The sequence below is a fragment of the Pseudonaja textilis genome, chromosome 3 (genome assembly GCF_049901715.1).
Source record: "Pseudonaja textilis isolate UNSWEBS1 chromosome 3, rPseTex1.2, whole genome shotgun sequence".
Classification (NCBI taxonomy): domain Eukaryota; kingdom Metazoa; phylum Chordata; class Lepidosauria; order Squamata; family Elapidae; genus Pseudonaja; species Pseudonaja textilis.
The window spans coordinates 51,365,034-51,385,423 of NC_141992.1; the positions used below are offsets into that span (position 1 = coordinate 51,365,034).

The window sequence follows — 20,390 nt, forward strand, 5'->3', positions numbered from 1 at the left end:
AGTAAGTCAAGAAGACAACCACAAGTTTGGGACTCAAGCCCTGTTCCTTTTTACTTGAATTGCTTGTGCAACATCTGGAAAAAGAAACAAACTTCAGTTGTGGGCTTGTGATCATTCTTAAGAGTTTCTAACCCTCCCTGCATAACGTCCCTGGACACCAAAAGCCCTTTTTAGTATGAAGTGGCACGGGACTGGAAGACTGGGACAATCAAGAGGTTTCAGCTCTGGGCTGGGGATGTGACAAAGCAATGCCACCTTTGGTTATCTGGATATGTTCGTGCCTAACTCAGGAGCAGCTGATGTGTTAGAATTTAAGTTGGTATTGTGTTCATGAGAAAGGCAAAAACCTGCCTTTCAAAGTTGTTGTTTTTTCTATGTTGCAACAGTCCTTATATCAGTAACTATGCCCAAAGCCTCCAGCACTTCTAATTCGCATTGCAAGTACCTTCCTTTTCTTCAAAGGGGAAAACAAAAACTTGTTGCGTTAAATTGAGCTTACTCGCAGGAAAGTGGATACAAGTTCGAACGGTTATTTTGCCACCCGCTTCTTCCTTCTCCACCCAGCGGCGCCTCCTCCAGTCCGCGAGGGGAGGGAAAGGGGTTTAAACACAAGTTGTGTTGACAGGGACGAAGGCCTACAAGACCCGAGATGCACTGCGCGCCGCACAGTTAGGCGCTGCTTCCCCGCTTTAGTTGTAGCTGCTTCGCTGCCGGCCGGGCGGTCTTCGCGCGAATAATGGAGGGCAGGGAGTGAAAACTGGAAGTGGGCTCGACTGGCTGGTGATAGAAACGCCCAGGTATGCATCCGCACTGCAAGCTCTTTCGGAGTCCTATATCGCTGCCTTGCACCCTAAATCGTTTTTCTCTCTTCCTTCCTCTTTCTCCTGCTGTCACAAGCAGCAACTGTAGTATTTGCTGGAAAGCTGCTTCCTCCCCTCACTATGTTGAAACAGGAGATTGATACCTGTTAAGATAGAATGCTTGGCAGCCTTTTCTCCCAGTTTTAAATCGATCAGGACTGAAGTCGAAGACACTCTGAGCTCCGACGGCTACAGCTCGGTTTAAAACGCCTCTTGGGCAAAATACTGAACAGTGCTGGGAATGGTTAGCGTGCTCATATTGTCGTGCCTTAAACGTCAGATGGGAAAAAGAGGCTTAAGGTGAATTCAGTGTGGCCGAACTGCTTTAATCTGATTTAGCGACTAAGCATCCTCTTCCAGCAAAAAGAGGACACACACACCTTCCTGGTAACTGTTTTGTTAACGTCTTTGGAAATGTTTAGTGACTCAAGTGGGGTGGGAAATGAGCTTCCCTGTTCTGCACTGTCCCCAACCCCCTTCCCAAATACGCTTAGAATGGATGTTAAAGCTGCCCGCGCAATGCAGAACAAAGGACTTGGATTTTTGCCTCAAGACTTGCGAAAAAGTTATTTCAGCCAATAGTTTAACAAAATGCACAAAATGTCATCACAATGCAGAAGATAAAGGTCCATTCGATTTGGACAACAAAAAGCAAAACAACCACAGTAAACTTCATTCTTGTTCTGTCTGTGCATACTTTTATTAAACAGAGGAGCAAACCTTGGTGAACGTACAGAGTACATTTTTAAATCTGTGACCTCCCTTCAAGTCAAAACAGGCAAAATGTCTTGGTCAGGGATGGGGAAGATAAATTCTTAAACGTTGAACTAAAAGCATCAGCCAGAATGATTGATGCTGGAAGTAAATTGTTCAGCAACATGTACTAAAGTGAAGCAGTATAGTTCTAATCTTGAATTATAATTAGGGGATTTCGTTTTGCAATCTGTTTTTAAAGTTTTGCTTCAGAGTGGCCACTTTAGGATCAATGGAAAAATTGTCTTGGCTGGCTAAAATATCCACCCCTTCCTCCCTCCCTGCCCCAGTGATTTTGGAATGTTGCCGCTTCTGATATTTGATTTCTGGCATTGAGATATCTAACATTTGAGGATAAAAACGTTGGGAACTCATGAAATTAGGTGACATTGTAAAATGCTGTGAAAGTCTGCATTATGACACCTTTGTAATATTTAAGTATATTATTTGTAGTATTGTATAAGATTCTTAATTGTTCGCATTATTAAATTCTTTGGAATTTGATTTAGGATAAGAGGGTGTGCCCTCTGCCTCAAGCAGTTTTATATAATAGAGTGTTTACTGCCTCTGCCTGATACAGTGAAACGGAATAACAGTTACTTCCTGTATTTCATGAGTGTATTATTGCTATATAGTTCTTTGTTGTGTCTGTAGAACTTGAGCGCAAGTCTATATTTTCACAGATTGACAGTCATAGATTTGAATTCTTGTATTTTTCTGGCATTGTCATCACACCATAATACCAAAAGATTGGAAAGAAGGAAGAGTTGCCAATTCCATTTCATGTTGCTTTTATACCTGAGGGCAAATTTAAGAAAGGCTAATACTAAATCTATAAACACAATGGTTCTCAAAGAATGTCTCTCCCACTTTCAGATAAAGCAATCGCTATAAAAACAATGTTCATTTTAAAGTAAGCATTTGATTATTTTGTAATTCACTTTCTTAATGTTCCATTTATTTTTTATGATTTGTGCTGCTAGGCTAATGTCCTATAAGCCTACCACAAGCAAGCATACCATGTGTGTATATTGTAGAATGTGTTTGATCCCTTTCTGATTTCCTATTCAATACTCACTAAATATGTGAAATTGCATTTTAGCGATATAATCCTTCAATGGTATATTACTATCACTATGTAGTAAATTTCAATCTTGTTACTATATAATGAAGAGATCACCATAATAAAAAATTTTCAGGTGGCAAAGCCAAGCTCCATAAAATATATATTTTTGTAAGGTCACAAAATAAAAAGTAAAGTTAAAGTTAAATTTTAAGTTTTTGTTGGAAAGAGACAAGACATTGACTGACAGATTTGTTCATTAGTTGTAACTGTCAAATCATAATGTCTTAATGTGAGAGTCATTTCAGGTGTTTTTAGTATTGTACACTGTATTTGCCATAAACAATCACATCCTGTTATAGGTTTGTGCAGTATATGAACCCAACCCAAGGCTGAGAACATTTGTCACCTAAACTGATGCACATGTCTACATAACAACATTTGTGTGGTTTCTAAGAAAATTGGAATAAATGCCTCACTACCAACCAATGGGAGAAAGCCTTCTAAACATAGAAATGGTCATTATAGCAAATTTAGGGTAGACTTCAGAAATTTCTGACACAAAACAACTAGGAAGCCAAATGCCAATTAAAAAAACAAGTCTCGTAGTAGGAAACACATGATGGCCAAAACTGCAGAACTATCACAAATTATACAAAAATGAAGATATGCACATATTCAAAATGTGCCTATTTCCTGTTTAAAGCTCATACAGTATAACATTTGCCACTATCATTTTGTGTGGCTCTGACAGTGAACTCCTCCAAAAGTAAAAAAAAATGCTGACCATAGTAAGCGGATGTAATATCTCTAGGACATCTTTCCATAATCTGCTGACTGCTATTGCCCATTTATCTAGGAATTATGGGAATTTATACTTACCATATCTAAGGGGCATCAGGAAAAAGGGAGGATGAGTTTGATCTCCTTCACTTTGATAGTTGTACCATAGTTGTGCATTTTCTTTATCTGGATCCACTAAAATGTCACAACAGTGTACAAGCTTTCGAGTTCTCCTCCATAATGAATACTCCTGGAGACCTTGAAATCTTGCATATTTTCATTGGTGGTTAAAAATGTATTACTCAGTTGTGGATTTCAAAAGCTTTCTGACGGCCTTTATTAACTAAAGAGATAGAAATATTCAAGTGATGAGAAGGGGTTTATCACAGAGGCTTCCTCTGTTCTTATACACCAAACCAGATCAAACCAAATCAGCTCCAGGCTGAATCAGTTCCTCTAACTGCCCCACCCCAACTTTACTTCACGTGAAAGTCCCAAAGCTATAGTTCTTAGTCACAATTCCTGTTCTTCTGGCAGAGGGGAAAAAAAGATCAAGCTTAAATTCAGCTTGCTCAGAAAGTTAAATCAGAACTTCTCACTGTGTTAAGTGTTGATTGGAATTCACCTGTACATTGTCTTGCATCTACAGCAATGGCGGATTCTCCAGTCCAGCTTCGTGTCTTTGACCTCAATTGCTGGTGAGCTTATCTTTTTCATTTGTTTGAGGAAGCTTTGAGCTGAACAGCCTTTTTTCATTGTGAAAATATCTCAGAAATAAGATATTATCAAGATTTCTGAATTGTACTCGTTACTTTAAAAACTGTGGGTTTTGACTTTCCCCCCCCTTCTTGGGGTTTATAGCTATTATCCCAAATCAGGCTATCGGTGCCCTGTCTTTGTGCTTTGGGATTTTAGTGTGTGATGTTGGTATTAATTATTCCTTGAATGCTGTCTGTTTCTCTTTTCTTCCTGTCCTGCTCTCTGGACCACAAGTTCTTAGTTAAAATTTTACAATAGAGTTTTGGTTGTATGGACAGTTTAGCCAAAATAATGGAGGAAATGTGGATTAAAATTTAGCTACGATAATGCATATCTGAAAACGTCTTCAAATACAAGTCTCCTGATATTGATTATTGCCTGCAGTTGTGATAGTTCAACTTTATTTCTCCATTAGGTAGTTAAACTGCTTTAAACAATATAATTCTTTTAAGTTTTTCCTAGTTTTATTCTTCTTTACAATTTGTAGCATGCATTCTATCAGCTAATATCATTTCTGTGCTTGGTGCAGAAGTCACTTGCTTGGAAAATTATTATTATACTTTGCAAAATGAGATGGAATAACTCAGGGGTGGAATTCAAATTTTTAAAAAACTGGTTCTGTGGGCTTGGCTTGGTGGGTGTGGCTTGGTGATCATGTGACTGAGTGGGCATGGCTAGGTGGACATGTGACTGGGTGGGCATGGCCAACTCGACATCACTCATGTCAAGGAGCTCTTCTCCTCGCCTGGCCTCTGGGGATGCTGCAATGGTTGTAAGTGTGAAAAACAGTCATAAATCACTTTTTTCAGTGGCATTGTAACTTTGAATGGTCACTAAATGAACTGTTGTAAGTCAAGGATTACCTGTTCAAAAATACAAAAAGCTTGCAAAAAGCTGCCCTAAATACCAATCATTAGATTAAAAATACCTGCAAGCCGGAGTTACAAATCAGGCAGGGTGCCAGAGCACCTTGAAGAATTAAAATAGTTAAAATGCAATAATAACTATCAGCAGCCAACTGCTGCTCATAAAGTGAAACCCTTCAGCACAGTGGCCCCCAACCTTTTTTGAACCAGGGACCGGTTTCACGATTATTTATTCTTCCATGGACCGGTACCTGAGTAACGCGAGACTTCACCGCCATCAGGATGGCTCTTCATTCGAAGCTGCCCCCCTCTCTTCGACAAAACTAAGGCGTGAGCACCCAAATGCCGCTTTCCAACTGAAAACCCAGAAGCACTTTCCAACCGAAAACTCGGAAGCAACTGAAAACCTGGAAGCGCCATTGAAACAAGATGCCGGTGCCCAAGTTTTGCGGCCCAGTAAAAAATGATCCATGGATCAGTCCCGGTCTAGGGACCGGTGGTTGGGGACCCCTGCTTTAGCAGAAAGATCATTTAAGCTCTGCAGAAAGAGCACACCCAGGAGAAGCAATCCTTAGATGCATTTGCACCACTTAAAGACACCAGTTGGTCTCACTCACCTCACAAGATGTCCTAAGGAAATCATCCAGATTTAAGGAAAGATCACATGCCCCTCAGAAAGGCAGTGAAAAAATCAGTGCCAAGGTTGCATCCTGCCTCTTGGAAGTACACCCCAAAAGGACAGTGCCAGGAACCACTAAAGCAGCGAAGGAAGACATTCAAACCCAATACAAATAATTGAATCACAATAGTAGCTGTTGCTTGTTAAACCAATTACCACAACAAATAGACATAGGAATTAGTCAGATTTCTCAACCCAGTTTATTTTCAGGAGCAGACATTAACCTTTTTCCTTCCAAACACAGCTGAGTAGAGAAAATTATCCCATCAATAAACACAGTATGAAACGTTACCAGGGACAGAATTAAACTTCACCAAGTATAATAGCTTTGATATGTTCAGTCAAGGCCTTAATAACAAGCCAACCTGCATTTTGCAGCAGGAAGGAATAAGTATCTGTGGTAGCCTATGTGTCTTGAGTCCTATGTCTACACAGGCATGTGCTTTGTGACCAAGTAATCCCTGACAGACACAGATTATCAAGGATGTTACATGAGTTGAACAGAGGGAGACAAAGTTAAAGGAACATGCAGTAATATTACTCTTCTATAAGTAAAGATACAAATTGATTCAATGCAAATCTGTATTCCAATCCACCACATTAGAAGCGATCCTCATTCCTTTCCCTTTCCTTTTCACCTTGTCTAGGGCTATTCCTTACCTGAGCAAATTACGGCGAGAGCGTATTGCATTGATTGGGGATGTCCTTAACCAGGAGAGATTTGACCTGGCACTGTTACAGGAGGTGAAGATTTCACATACTAGAATGGATCTTGTAGGAACAAAATGTGGGGTTTTAATCCTACTTCAACTGATGACATATTACGTTTTTATACATGATGTTAAAGCCATGGTTTGTTTTGTTAAAGAAACCATAATGACCTGTGTCATACAGTATGTAGTCATTACTCAACTCAACAAACTCAGCAAATGATATTATGGCTTAGTGTAATGGATGAATTCAATCACTGGAAGGGTGTGCCAATTTTTGTGACACAGATCAGCAGAAGCATCCTTGCTATGCTCTGGAGAAATCTTCAAAGGATTATACACAGTTGCAGAAAAGCATTTCTGCATTTCATGCAGAGTTATTTTGGGACTGGCAATTAATTGCAGATAAGCTTAGGGACCTTCAATATGCCATTTTGTTACTTTTTTCACAGTCACTGTGGTGATAGCATTTTGCTTTTCAGGTGTGGAGTGAAAAAGATTACCTAATGCTGCAAAATAAACTGTGTGCCCACTACCCTTCTTCCCACTACTTCAAAAGGTAAAAATGAAGTTCAGGTAATCTCATAAGTTTTCTTTTGTTTAACTTTGGAATGACATAGTGATCCAGTTGATACTACTTAATAAGGCAGAAAAAGCCTTCCTAGAATCAGTAGCCCTGGTGGTGCAGTGGTTAGAATGCAGGATTGCAGGCAAAGTACTCACTGTCAGGAGTTCGATCCTGACTGGCTCGGACTTTCATCCTTCTGAGTTTGATAAAAGGGGGATCCAGATTGTTGGGGGCAATATGCTGACTCTGTAAACTGCTTAGAGGATGCTGTACAGCACTATGAAGCGCTATATAAGTCTAAGTGCTATTGCTGTTGCTATCATTATGTTAGTTTGACCAGGTAGTATTCTCCAATCTGGCACTCAAAAAGGTTTGGTTGCCTTCTGCCATATCTAGAAAGCAGTTTACAGTCATTGTTCTGTTTGGGATGTATCAGTAACGTTTTTGCAAGATTTGAATTTCAAGACGAATACACAACAGCTTCAATCTGTGTCCATGGCTGAAGAATAACACAAGCTTTTTTTGTTGTTGTTCCATCTTACAATTAGCTGGATTTTTCTGTCTGACTAGACAAAGTGTGATTAGACCTAAAAGTAGGTAGAGACAAGACTTGGCACTTTGAGTCTTGAGGATCCTAAAGCCTCCATTGATCATGGCATTCAACAACACTGGTATGATTTTATGGCAATCAAACACAACTGTAGTCTAAATCTTAAAATTAGCTTAACAAAGTTTTTTTTTTAAGTGATCCAACTCTACTTCTCCTAAACAAGGACAGGGAAAAGTACAGCTGTTGCATTTTTGCACCATTTTCCCCACTGCCCAGTTGTATAGACTTCTTCAGATTTCCAGTGATCATGCTACAGATCAATGGTTTTGTGCTAATATGAACAGCCTGAAAATTTGTTTTAATGGGATGTGTCTCAATGGGGACCTGGTATGCTACTTGCTCTTGAAAATGACGCCAATGAACTTGGTTACTAAGGGTGTTATTAATGGTTACTAAGGATGTTTAGATAGCTTGCATGCAAATGGAGCAGGATGTTGAGTCATACTCACATCACGCTGGGAAACCAGTTGAATTTCCTGTAGTACTTTGAGTCCTATTCAGTGTGTGCGTGTGTGTGTGTGTGTGTGTGTGTGTGTAAAATAACTTAAACACGACTGATCATGGAGCAGCTTTGTGTTTTTGTACAAATTTTGGCACGTGGATCAGATAAATTATCCTGCAATTGCAGATGCTGATAAAAATATGTAGTTGTAGTGTGACTTAAAGTATATACAGTACAGGAAGTCCTTAATTAAGCTCAAAATTTCTGTTGCTAAGCAAGGCAGTTGTTAAGTGAGATTTGCCCCATTTTACATTTTTCTTGCTAGTCATTAATTGAACCGCTGCAGTTGTTAAGTGAATCTGGCTTCCCCACTAACTTGGTCCGAATGTCACAAAAGGTGATGTGACCCCAGGACACTGCAGTTATCATGTGACCACAGAGATGCTGAAATGGTTGCAATTGTGAAAAACAGTCATAAGTCCCTTGTTTCAGTGCCATTGTAACTTTGAACAGTCACTAAACAAACGGTTGTAACTCAAGAACACTTGTACATCCAAATGTATATGTAGCTGTTGAAATTGCAGTTCATGGCAAGCGCCAATTTCTGGTGGTTTTGTAAAATGTCACTCCATTCTCAGAGAGCCAGGAATAATTCCAAACATTCTAAATGTTGGTTTTTCTCTGGAAACCTTTACCTGTGTTTCTCACAGTTATATTCCAGAAAGCTCAGCTTTAGGCTCATATGGTGGGTAGCAATGGAGTCCTTGTTCTCAGCCAGAGATATGAAAACCCCTTTTTACTTTCAGTCCTGAGAATCAACTCCACCTGCCAAAATTTGATGGCAAACTGACAAATAACGGTACAATTGTTTGCAAAAGCCAGATAAATTAAATGCATACAGCTTCCAGTAGTTTTAGTGCTCCTATTTAATTTGGAAAAATCCAAGAAATGAGAGAAAGACATGGGGATTCTTGCCTCACCATTTCCAGTGACAATGTCACCCCCAGAACTTTGGCAACTGACAAAAAGTCCCAAACTCTCAAAGACTGCCCACCGTAGGGAAAATAATAATAATTTGGCGTCGATTCTTCTGCAGTGGGGTGTTCGGCAGCGGGCTCTGCATCTTCTCCAAACATCAGATCCTGGACACCTTCTTGTACCAATATTCTGTGAACGGTTACCCATACATGGTGAGTAACATGCTTAAGGAAAGAGTCCAAGGCATATTTATTTCTACTGGTGAACTCATTGTTTTAGTTTTGCCCCTGTGTTTTACATTATGCTGTATTCTTTCACAGTTCCAGCATGGAGATTGGTTCGGTGGCAAATCTGTTGGTCTCATAGTGCTAAAGATCCGGGGCATTATTTTCAACATTTATGTGACTCATGTGAGCATTGCTATTTGTTTTATTTTGTTTCACTTTAAAATTATGAACGCTTCTCTCAAATCCATCATTGAGTACTTAGAGCAAGCTATCAAAATAACTCAATCATATGGAAAGGGGTGAAGAATCTAGAGCAAGGATCTTCAAACTTGGCAAGTTTAAGACTTGTGGACTTCAGCTCCCAGAATTCCTGAGCTAACATGACTGGAGGAGGAATTATGGGAGTTGAAGTTCACAAGTCTTAAAGCTGTCAAGTTTGAAGACCCCCTGGTCTAGACTTTCATCTTTTGACTTGAGTTAGGAAGATGGTATCTTGATGAATTCACACCATCAGTAATACCTTGCTGTCGGATTCCACATCTTCCTGTCCCAAGTGGCTGTTTTGCATTTTGACATCTAGCTGGGCAAAATCAGGGCTTTTCTGTATGCCTAGACAAAGGGCGGTTAGTCTTTAGAGCTACAGATCAATGGTTTTGTACTGCCATTAGAAAACTGGAGCAAGATTTCTGAAAAGGAGGAAGATTGAACAAATATTGTGTTCACTGTGTTGGGTGTATATGAATTGGACCAGTTTGGTATAAGTGGTTTAAGGTACCAGGCTAAAAACTGGGAGACTGTGAGTTCTAGTCCTGCCTTAGGCATGAAGCCAGGTTTGGGCCAGCCACTGTCTCTCAGTCCTAAGAAGAAGGTAATAACCAATCACTTCTGAAAAATCTTGCCAAGAAAACTGCTGGGACTAGTGTAGTGGTTACCAGGAATCAACACTAACTCAAAGGCTCCCCTCTCCCCCCCAAAACAGGTATTTGTTTCTGGTGTGTATAAATATTCACATTTACATTATTTCTGATTAAGGAGACAAAGCAGTCATTAATGCTAAGATTCTACCTGTGATCTAAGATTAATCAAACAATTCTATGCTATACCTATCAAAAAGTCTATTTTTATCATGAGACTTTTGGGAAGAAGCTTATGGTGTAACTTCTCTTGTAACCATGAACCAAGATTTTTTTTCCTGTTATTTTATATTTAGCAACTAAAATAACGTGGGAATAACGGATGTGTAATTTCATAGATTATGTACGTGTGTAATTTTTATATATTCATTCCCCCCCGCAGCTCCATGCTGAATATAGCCGAGAGAAGGATACATACCTGCCTCATCGAGTGGTTCAGGCCTGGGAACTTGGCCAATTCATACAGTAAGAACTGTATTGTGCTGTATTGGAATCCAATGACAGATGCTATACCACTTGTCCCCCCTGTGTCCCGTTAAAGTTAACTTTAGTTAGCTAAAAGTTAAACCTTTTAGTTCTGGAGAAGCTTGGTTTATTTCACGCCAGTCTCTCCAGTGGGAGAGAGATTGAGAAGAATGTTTATTCTTTAGGGATAAATTTCATGTAACGCTGTTTCTACCTCTTCCTTCCAAAAGCTCTTTCTTGTTTTGTGATTCTCTCTCACCTTTCCAGGCATACCTCGAAAGGAGCTGATGTGGTGCTGCTTGGAGGGGATCTGAACATGCACCCAGAAGATGTCGGCATTCGGCTATTGAGAGGATGGACAGGGCTGCAGGATTCCTTCATAGCCACAGAGAAAATTAAAGTGAACTTCTTTGCATGCACACTAAGCACATGAATATGTCCATGTCTGATATTGTCATAGAGCGAGGGTCCTCAAACTTGGCAAGTTTAAGACTTGTGGACTTCAACTCCCAGAATTCCTGAGCTAACATGATTGGAGGAGGAATTCTGGGACCCTGCCTTAGAAACTCAGAAACAATTATTTCCATTCATTCAAAAGCTTAAAGTGCCTCTGTTTTATCCACTTCACTGAGCTCCCTTTTTGTTTCCCTAAATTAAAATTTCTGCGATGGAAATCCAGTTTACCTCTTGCATTCTTGCAACTACTCTAAATGTTGTGTTAAGAGTCCCCTTTGCCTCTGATCTTCTTTCTCAGGGCTGTGAAGATGGCTGTACCCTTGTGCCAGCCAACTGCTACATTAACGAGAAAGACCTGCAGTGTTATCCCCAAGGGATTCGCATCGACTACATCCTGTATAAAGTAAGTGCAAGTTAATATTCTAGAAAACAGAGACTGGGTAAAGTGTTGTAGAGAGAGCTTGGGAAGCAGGCGAGAATGAAAGCTCTCGTTTGAAAAACACTTTCCACTGAACAAGGCAACTGCCCCATGGTTTCATCTTTCTCAGCTACCGTACTTGTTTACTGGTGCAGGTTTCTCCAACCATAGCAACTTTAAGACTTGTGGACTTCAACTCTCAGAATTCCTTAGCCAGCTTTGCTTAAAGTTGCTAAGGTTGGAGACCCCTGTAATGGTGTGTCCATTTGACAGTTGCTCTCAGAAGCGTGGCTTTTCAGGCGAGGAAGGTCCAGACGGTGCTGGTATGTGCAAGGCTAAGAGCAGAAGGGTTGTGCGGCACTTCAGCATCAAGGACAGACATCAAAGGCACCTGTCTGAACGGCTTAAATTGAATGAACCTTTTTTTAAAAAAACCAAGACATGCGATTGGAGGGGCGGGAAGCAGCTTCCTGATCCCAGGGGAAAACTGACTTAAGAAGTTGCAGAGAAATGCTATCCGAGCACCCAAGTCTGTTCTGAAGCCTTAAAATATAGGTCTGAGCATTGCTATCCTGGAGCAATGAAATAACCTTATTGAACCCACAGCAACAATACTTGGCCCGCAGCTATTGTTCCTTCCCATTTCAATCCAATGTCTTATGATGGAAAGATCACCTTTAATCTGCTAACCTGTTTTTCTAGCAGGAAGAGAAATACAATTACAGTTGCTTTCTTAGTCTGAATCTGAACACTTCTAAGTAGCCTCTTGAAATACATTCAGGAGACTAAAGTGAAGTTTGTCAGAACAAAAAGACTGAAAATACTTTTCAAGTTCTCCTTTAATTTGCTTCTTCTCTAATTTAACTGATCTTTATCATTAAAATGGAGGGTCATCTTAGATTTGTGGAGAAAAATATCAACTGTTTACTGTCTAATCTTTTGGGGGCAAGATAGGATTACATTAAATCAGAGTTGTCTTCCTTTCAGAGGCAAGAAGCTACGTATTGCCTAAATCTGTATATAGAGAAGGGGATTTTAAATGGCAATTGTTGACATTTAATATTTAATTACAGTAGATAAAAAAATTAGCTAAAGGAACAAACTACCAGGAGATGCTATAGATCAGGAGTCCCCAACCACCGGGCCACAGACCAGTACCGGTCCGTGGAACGTTTCCTACCGGGTCGCCAGTTTGCTGGGCGCCGCCATCTTGTTTGACGAGAAAGTGCTTCCGGGTGAGCTTTTCCGGTTGGAAAGCGGCGTTTGGGTCCTGAAGGAATCCTCGCGCCTTAGTTTTATCGAAGTTGTTTCGAACTTAGTTTCGAAAGAAACTAAGGCGCGAGGATTCTTTCAGCATCCAAGGCAAGGCAAGCCGAGCGACCATCCCGAAGCTGTCACGAAGCGAAGCCCATTGACAAAGGTACAAAGGAGGAGTTGAAGTGGGCGGGGAGAAGCGGGGGACGACTGGCTGGCCGGTCGCTCGGCTCGCCTTGCCTTGTCATGCATGCTGATGCCAGTACCGGGCCGCGGATCATTTTGTGATGCCGGTACCGGGCTGCAGCACAAAAAAGGTTGGGGTCCACTGCTATAGATCAAATCACATTCCTTTGTGATACTTACCTTTGTGGACAGATTATATGGCAACAAGCTTCAAGTAGAGTGAAATTTCTCCTAGGGTAAATCTAGTTCCTTTTGGACATTTCAAACTGCTTCTGTTTTTCTAAGAAAATAACCTTCCATCTTTTCTGCATTATTTGTAGCTCATAATCTAGCTATAACATTTGTGGGGGAGGGTTGTTTCTTTAGCTTTGCTGTCTGCAGATAACAAAGAGTTTTCCATCTTGTCTGTCCTTTCTTATAGGGCTCATCTCACTATGATATTAGATGCAATATTCATGAAACTACTACGGGAACCGTTCCCGGCAAGGATTTCCCTTACTCTGACCATGAAGCTGTGAATGTGACACTCTCTGTAGTCCAATCAAAAAAAAGTGAAAACAATCTTCCAGTTGGTGAGTGTTCAGATTTCACTGGTTTCCCACAAGCGGAGCAAAAGCAGCAGGAACAGAGAATCTCTGGCCTTCCAGTTAATATTGAACCACAGTGACCATCGTTCCTAGAGAGGGAGGCCACTATCGAGAGATTCTTGGAGCTGTTACATTGAGCAGCATCTGGAATCTCCAGATTCCCTATGGTTCTGCAAGAGGGTTCATAGGAACAGTCAGACAAAAAAACAGCGTGCAATGACTTTCTGGCAAATTAATTCACTTTTTTTTATATGCAGCATAACAAATATTCACATTTCTCTTCGGCAGCCTCACCTCTTCTCCTTCTTTTGGTTTCTGTCTTCAGGGGAATATAATGAATTGCATTATGGCCTAATTGCTCTAACATTCTGGGATTAACTAGCTCCCTGCCTGCACTGTAGCAGTGCTTCTGCTAAAATTGACCATACCTCCTTTAAAATGTAATTGTTACTAAATTCCCCAGAGTTCATCAAGGACTTTTAATTAAAACTTTAGCTGGCAATCTCTTGCAATCAACACAGACTTGATTTTCTCTCTGGTTTCTTCTTCCTCTGGATGTCTCTGCTGAGTATATCGGTGTTTTGTTACATAATTCTCTTTTTCGGTGATCATCAATTAGTCTGCCTGGGCCTGCTAAATCTTTGCTTGTTTGCCAATTGTCTTTTTCTCTTGCTTGGAATCCGACCAGAGTGCTATTAGTCTCTGCCAGCTTTTTCAGCTCATTCAATTCCCTGCAAGTTTGTGTATGAAAAGGCTCTTACCGTATCTGGTGTTTAGTTTGAAGTGATCACTCTCATCATTAGAGTTTGTGTATCTAGGACAGCGGTTTCCAACCTTTCTGGCTCGGCAGACCAGTGGAAGCGGCGGTGGCGGGATTGGGAGAGGGGATTGTTTGCATGTGTGTGCGTGCGCTGCTTTCACAAATGCAGCTTCGCATTGCGGGTGCTCGCCCACCACTTCCCCTGGTTCTGGTTCTGAATGGGCTGCATCCTGGCACTGGGCCACGGACCAGAGATTGGGGACCCCTGAATCTAGGAGATTATGTAGCAGGATAGCAGATGCTATTTACCTTCTCTTATTTTGTCACAGCCTACTTTATCATTACTCATTATATAATTTTCTACCCAGGCACTTAGATAAAGCTAAATTCCCATCCTGTTAATTTCAGAAAGAAAACTGTCCACTGGAGTAGCCCAATAATTCCCTCCCTCTCTTGATAAAATAGCAATCATTCGGGGATATCTGTAGAATTAACAGCTTCGTGTGGTTGAAGCTCACCCTTCTCTTTGCTTCTAGAGCCAGTTCTGATGGATGTCTTGAATGAAGCTCGTCTGGAGGTGCAAGTGGGGTTACATTCAGCAAAACGGCAGCAGTACTTCTGTGGCCGCCTGGCTGTCCTGGCTCTTCTCCTGCTGGTTATACAAGGAGCCATGGCCATAAGTTCCATGTTTGGTGGAGCTCCCCAGCAGCCCTTCCCCAAGTTCTCCTTCGCTTTGCTCAGTCTGCTCTCTGTGTCAATCCTGCTTATCTCAGCTGTGCTGTATCTCTTCCACATCGTTGAAGTGAAGGTGCTGCAGGGAACAGAGGAACAGATGCGGGTGGGGCTGCAGACACTCCAGGAGAAATTCAATAGCAGGTGAAACATTGGATGGTACGGACCAACAGACTGGGTAGAGGTGGGAATAACAAGTCCCTTTGGGATTCTCAGCAATAACAGTTCCCTGGTTTTTAAATAAGGAGTGACAATTCACCTTTGATACTGTAAGCGGGGAGGGGTGAATAGGCTGAAATTTTGAGCAATAATTTTTTAAAGGTCTTTTTTGTGCTGAAGACATGGATGGGTTTTGAAATGAACCTGGCTATTTAAAAAACAATTTTTATCATAAAATACTGTTTTAATAGAATTAAACAAATAACGGGCTGTTAACTTTGTACTGAAAAAGCAGGTAAGAACAGATGCGTAAAATAAAACATTACTAATTGTACACAGCTGCTTTTCCTACAGTGTTTTCGGATGTATGAAATAAATGGCAACAATTATTGATGGGAATCTGTTTTTCATATGTACCTTGCTGTGTAACACTTTAGCATACAATTATCTTTCACCACTGTAGCTCCCATTCATTGAAGGGGAAACAGAAATGGAAGAACTGGGTTAGCAAAGCTGAATAAGTTTTACAAGCAGTCTTCGAATTTCAATCACAACTGGGTCTGGAACTTCTATCACTAAGCAGTGTGGTCATTAAGTGAGTCACTATATGGCCAACCAATTTTACTTTTACCATGACATGGTCATTAAGCGAACCACAGTCTTAAGCCAACCTGGCTTCCCCGGATTTGCTTATTGGAACCCATCTGGGAAGGTCAGAAGTGGCAATCACATGAATATGTGCAGGTTGCCTGGTGATGCAATTATGATCATGTGGCTGTGGGGATGTTATGACAGTTGTAAGTGTGAGGACCAATTGTAAACAACTATTTTCAGGGTTGTTGTAATTTCCAACCATCATTAGCCTAATGATAAATCAAGGACTACCGGTATATAGATTAGTTGTACAACAAACCAGTCTATTTATATTAATGTTTGTTCACTCTCCAGATTCTAGACAGAAGGCTGTTCTCTAGCACTATTAGCTGAGTTACTTTAATAAGATGTTTGTAAGGGATTCTATCTCAACTTACACATGAAGTTTTGTTTTGTCTTTCTCAGTCTTTTAAGTTCAGGTATGAATGTCACTGCAATTGGAATGTGAATCTTTTATAGAACTGCAACTAATAATCCTAATGAATAGATTGGGGTATGCCTCAGGGATTAGGTGCTATCTTTAAAATTCGGGGAGAGTTTAAGGGATGCAATGGGTGTGTCTAGTTTCCTCTTTCTTTTATGGTTGGAAGAAATTCTTTGACTCTGTTTTTCGTGGTGTTACTTTGCCTGAGGAATTTCAATAGTCAGGCTCCAGGAGCCATAAATTGCTCCACCTGCCCTGTGAGAAAGAAGAGCTGTATATCCAAGAGAGTTGCTTCCTATTACAACCCTGAGGCATTACATGGCACTTTTAGCCTTACCATGACTCTTCCATCACAGGTAGTCAGATGTTATTCTATGTGATTCAAACATTTTACTGGAATTGAACACACAAGTCTTTACATTTTGGATAACTGTGTACAGTGCATTAGCTTTAGGAGCTGTCCAGTTCCTGGTGCTTAATTGTTGTAGGAAGGGATATCTTCAGAATCTATCAGAATATCATTCATCTACTAAATTTCTTTTTCTCAAAAATACTTGATGTGAAAAAAATTTTTTAACTGGTTTCAGTTCAAATTCAGGGTCCGGTTTGGCTTAATTACCTCTAGCTAAGAACTGTATTGTCTCCCTTTGCAGCCATTTGCAATCTTATTTAAAGCCAAATAACATAATCCTGGCTACTTCTTGGGTAGACCCAAGAAGGGGGTCTAGACCAAGGAAACTTTGAAAAGGTTTGATGGATATTTCCTCTATTGTGAAGTTAACGGATGACAAAAGACAGAATTGCGTTTTCACTCCATTATGTTTATTGGAGCAAGTCTGTGAAAAATGAGTTGGCTTATATCCATCCCGGAGTAGCAGCTTTCAGATTGTAAATTGACCTTAGTTACCAAATAACATCTGTTCACTTGAAGTATTTCCTCAGGAGCAGTGTATTGTGATCTGCATCCACATTCATTGTTTATTTTGCAGGAAGTGCATACATTTTTCAACCGTACTGCTCCAGCTTCAAGATCTTGCCCTGTAGCATCTGTTTTGCTTGAAAAAACGTGCGAGGGATGTATATTTCTCCTTGCACATTTATTATGGCAGAAGTCCTTTGATGATGGTATTTTTAATTTTTATTGTAGGGCATCTATTTCTTTCCTCTAAAATATTCTGCTGATTCTGTATATTCTTCAAGAGATTTTAGCTAATTGTCCTCTTCTAGAATATAACTCTGGACAGTTTGAAGGCTTCTCTGAACTCCATGAAGGGATCATGCTTTTTTGTTTTTAGAATACTTCTCCACTTAAACAATATAGTCCCTCCTAATTTACCACATGTAGATCACATAGTCACCTGCAGCAGTTGGATGAAAGAAATCTTTTCTCTTGGATGAGGCCCTGTGTAAAAGTGGAGCATGCTAACTGCAAATATATATACATCAATAGCTAAATAATATGTACATATTCTGAATATTATTTTCCCTCCAAATGCTGCAAATAGACTGCTTTCTTAAAGCCTTCAACAGTTGTATCTGCAAACAATGAAAAGCAGTTCTAGTTTCCTTATTACTCCTTAAAATACTTTTTTTTAAAAGTAGTTGCATCAGATGCTTCAAGCTCCAAAAGATTAGGTTTGTTCATCAGAGTCTAGAATGGAATGGCTTCCCCAATACGAATGATGTTCAGGAAATTTATCCACCAGATAAACCTGACCTCAAATATTCTAGGCATGTTCCATCACTGGAGCATGCTCAGAAAGTTCACTGAGCCGCTTCCTCTCTTGCATCTCGATGAGAGCACTGCGCTGATTCACAATTGCAACCAGTTGGGACAAGATCATCTTCTCTGCCTCATGGTCCTCAGATGTTTTCAAATAATCTTTAAAACAAAAATTACATGCTCATAATAAGGAACCATCATAATATTAATTACATAGTAAAGGAGAAAAAGAACTACTAGGACTGTGAGTATCTGGATTACATCTTCAAACTTCTTTGGTAATGCAAAGGCTAACCATTTCTGGAAAGAGGCAAATCTGAAGAGATGCAAGTTCCCTAGTCTTTATCTATTATTTTGTCAAAGTGAAAATATATTGCATGGAAACCTAGGATTAAAGTTTCATCCCGAATAGATTTCCAAGAATTATACTTTCATAACCCAAGTGAATGAATAAACAAATGAACATAAACTTTCCTAGTTTTTCTGCCCCAGCATGGCATCACTCCATGCACACAGAGTGAACATACCTAAATGTAGTCTGGTATTCTCCTATCTTGAGAATACCAGACTACATATGGCCATAATAAATATGCTGTTGAAGCCAAACTTTGACAAAACATATGGGCAAAACAAAGACAAATGGGAAACTCCGCTTGGCAGAGAAATATTTTCTTTCAATTTTGAGATTCTATTTGTTACCCAATGTCCATTGTTTAGAACTTTCACAACGTTGGATCTTCCAGGGCTGTGTGACTTATGACCACCAGACTCCTGGCTTTTCACAATCTGCTACATTGGTCATTTCTGAGTACAAATTAATTGAGCTGATTAAATAGCAGCTATTTTCAGGGCAAAAATTATAGTTCATCTCATAATGAGCTTGGGCAGCTCTTATTTATTCATTTGTATCCTACTTTATTATTTTACAAATAACTCCAGGTGGCGAACATATCCAACACATCTTCCTCCTCCTTTTTTCCCACAACAACCTATTATGTTCTTTCTTACCATCCAGATTATAGTAGCGCCGTAGCTCTTGATCCAGCTGGCACTGCTGCTCCTCCAGCTTCAGCTCTTGCACACTAAAAAAAATGTCATTGTTACTATCCAGAACTAAGAAAAAATTCCTCATAACATAAGGAATTCCCTTTCCTGGAGTTTCTGCACTGATTTTCTCATTGCAACATGTGGTCCTCTGTATATACAGTATGTACACACTCGTTTCAAAAACTCCATACTAAATGAGATGAGGAAGAGCATAAATGTAAATGATATCACTATACCTTAGGTATATTTGTCTTGCTAACAGAAGTATTCTAGTGAATTGACTTCCGGTTTCAGCCTCTTCACGGACAGACCGAAACCGCGATCATGCGCGGTTTTGGTCCGTGCTCGCCGCTGGAGCGCCCCGAGCTGCTGGTTTCGGGGCTAAGCCACCCTGTAGAGGTGGTGAAGAGGGAGGACACTGCCAGCAGGGTTGAGGAGAGCCGCATCTCTCCTCCTCAGCTGGCCATTACTCCCTTTCCCGAAGGCGGTTGCAGCAGTGGTCAGAAATGGCCACCTCAAAGAAGAACCCGACCGGAAAAGAATGTGCAGGAGGAAGAAAAGATGAGAAAGTTTTGGTTGACCGGGTTAAACTGCAAAAGCAACAACTAAGGTACCCTGGAATTTAAACTAAAAAAAAAAAGTAACATTGTTCCCAAAGAAGACTTTGAAGCAGTGAAGGACAGAAAAGGGAAAGGATTTGGTTTTTTTCTTCTCTCCCTTTCCCTATACTGACAGCTAAGAGATTTAAATAAGAAATTGAAAAAAAACACTACTTTGACATCAATAGGCATTTAAGCTGAAAATAAAATATCAAAGGGATAATAAAGATTTCTGGATACTTAAAAGCTTTTAAAAGCAGGAAAGGAGAGAAAAAGAATAAAAGGGCAGGATCTGGAAAAAAGGGAGGAGACTGCCTGGAATTAAAAGGAATTTACAGTAAAACCTCAACAAGACTTCTAAAAGATACATTTTAACTGAAACCTGGCAACAAAATAGGAGAACCCCAGGAAGAGAAAGTGAAAAAAGAAGCATGAAGAAACAGCTTGGGAGTATTTGGTGATCTCTGGATTTTTGGTTATTGCATTTGAATGACTAAAATCAATTGGGTGGTTGTTTAAAAGTATTTAAAATGGCACTACTTTTAGAAGAACTGAAAATGGAACTTAAAAAGTACAAAGAAGATGCACAAGAAGGGAGAGGTTCTTTTGGCTTCGTATTTCAATTCTTAGAAATGGAGATCTGGAACTATGAGAAACAACAAGAAATGCCTGCAGAACAAGAAGATTGGGACAAAGAAGAAGCCATCTTTAAGT

At 40.2% G+C, this 20,390-nt stretch overlaps 2 protein-coding genes across 8 annotated transcripts in view; one reads left to right on the forward strand and one right to left on the reverse strand.

Annotated features, from left to right (window-relative positions):
- Window positions 1–387: 387 nt before the first annotated feature.
- On the forward strand, window positions 388–15,628 carry SMPD2 (sphingomyelin phosphodiesterase 2). 6 transcript variants are annotated; one of them, XM_087929680.1, is made up of 12 exons: window positions 640–797; window positions 2,490–2,526; window positions 4,109–4,157; window positions 6,411–6,507; window positions 6,956–7,032; window positions 9,190–9,283; window positions 9,392–9,481; window positions 10,595–10,677; window positions 10,945–11,077; window positions 11,432–11,536; window positions 13,413–13,563; window positions 14,875–15,628. In XM_087929680.1, exons 3-12 carry the CDS (start codon window positions 4,111–4,113, stop codon window positions 15,216–15,218), a joined length of 1,221 nt encoding a protein of 406 aa, XP_087785806.1. In that variant the 5' UTR covers window positions 640–797; window positions 2,490–2,526; window positions 4,109–4,110; the 3' UTR covers window positions 15,219–15,628. The 6 variants fall into 6 exon arrangements, with proteins under 6 accessions (XP_026573944.2, XP_087785802.1, XP_087785807.1 ...); XM_026718159.2 differs by lacking the exon at window positions 2,490–2,526 and having other exon boundaries at window positions 388–797; XM_087929681.1 differs by lacking the exon at window positions 2,490–2,526 and having other exon boundaries at window positions 609–797; window positions 6,956–7,049.
- Window positions 15,629–17,107: 1,479 nt separating this feature from the next.
- The window catches only part of MICAL1 (microtubule associated monooxygenase, calponin and LIM domain containing 1), a 46,932-nt gene continuing 43,649 nt past the window's right edge, over window positions 17,108–20,390 (reverse strand). For both annotated transcript variants that reach the window (XM_087929673.1, XM_026718158.2), the window contains 2 exons: window positions 19,039–19,112; window positions 17,108–18,189 (listed from right to left, as the gene is read on the reverse strand). In XM_087929673.1, coding sequence (XP_087785799.1) covers window positions 18,035–18,189; window positions 19,039–19,112 — 229 coding nt within the window. In that variant the 3' untranslated portion in view covers window positions 17,108–18,034. The remainder of the gene's footprint in view (window positions 18,190–19,038; window positions 19,113–20,390) is intronic.